At 57.0% G+C, this 1,224-nt stretch overlaps 1 protein-coding gene across 1 annotated transcript in view; it reads right to left on the bottom strand.

The window, feature by feature from the left end:
• Positions 1-817: 817 nt before the first annotated feature.
• The window catches only part of CUNH19orf67 (chromosome unknown C19orf67 homolog), a 3,465-nt gene continuing 3,058 nt past the window's right edge, over positions 818-1,224 (bottom strand). Inside the window, 1 exon segment of the mRNA XM_012810213.2 lies at positions 818-1,221. Within this exon segment, the coding sequence (XP_012665667.1) occupies positions 956-1,221 (266 nt within the window). The 3' untranslated portion in view covers positions 818-955.

Below are 1,224 nucleotides of genomic sequence, written 5' to 3'. Positions count from 1 at the left end.
CCGGGCTGGATTCGAACCTGCCACCTTACGTGTATGTGCCTGGCGCCTTAGCCATTTGAGCCACAGGCGCCAAGCCAGAGGTAAAGATTCTCAAAACCATGGGAAGACTCACGGGGCGAGTTCCTTTTGATTGACTCCCACGTAAGGAAGGGCATCCTTCCCCTTGCAAGGGGCCACCTGAGATCAGACGGACCTGCTTCGGGGCCAAGCTTCGCCACTAGCCCGCGGGAGCTTTTTCACCTGTGTTATCTTGGGTCTTCTCTCTAGTCCAAGGTTGGGGAGAGGAGAGATTGACCCCAAGCTGGAGTTCCTTACAACTCTCCCACCCGGCTCGCGCCCCAGATACCCCAAGAAGGACAGCCACCTGGTCGGATCCAAAGTATCAAAAGCTGGAAGAGGAAAAAAAGTCTGACCCCACCTTTCGGAATCTGATCGCGAACATTTTCCGGGGGCACGTCGGGTAGTGTAGTTTTTTACATTAGAAAACAACTTCCGGGTCAAAAAAAGGAGTATGGCTCTAAATCCTTTCCTTCAGGAGGCGTCGAATTTTCTTGCTACCCGAAATCTGAGGTTTCCTGAATTGTTGACAGGATCCGCTACTTCCCTTTTTGCTTTATATGCGCATCTGTGAATGCGTAGCGCTCTCGCCTACTTAGGGGTGGACTGTTTCCAGAAACTACACCTCCCAGAAGGCTGAGCGGGTGGGCGGGGACCTCCCGCCCCAAGGGGAGGGGCGCGGCGCTGTGTGCAGACGCTAAGCCTGTGACCTCTTTTATTTAACACAAAACTGGTGTGTTCCCGCTCAAGGTCCCACGGCCGAGCTGAACTCTGTGCGGACAGATCAATTCAGCCTGGCTCTTTGGAAGGCGAGGCCGGGGTACACTTGGAGAACGAGCGAGCCTCTTTGCTGGAGTTTGGAACTATCAAGGTCCAGCTTCTACCCGCTTCCCCAGGTTCAAGACCCCTGCGCTGCCCACGCTGCGGGCCCGGCTGTGCTCGGGGGCCGGGCCGGGCCTGCTTGGCCTGTGAGGATCTGCACCAGCAGGTCGGTGGCCAGTATGTGTGACGGCTCCTCGAAGCCGATGGTCAGCAGCTGTTGGTAGTCTCCAGGTGGCTGTGGGCACAAAATCCTGGGGGGGGGTGCGGGGGCGGGGACAGACAAGCCTGGACTTTAGTAACCCCTGCCTTCCGGAGTCCCGCCCCTTGAGTGAGAGGTTATGGCTG

Source organism: Otolemur garnettii, unplaced genomic scaffold (assembly GCF_000181295.1).
Source record: "Otolemur garnettii isolate 467f Iridium unplaced genomic scaffold, OtoGar3 scaffold00127, whole genome shotgun sequence".
NCBI lineage: Eukaryota > Metazoa > Chordata > Mammalia > Primates > Galagidae > Otolemur > Otolemur garnettii.
The sequence above is the reverse complement of the archived record's forward strand: the minus strand, read 5'-3'. Positions and strand labels throughout refer to the sequence as shown.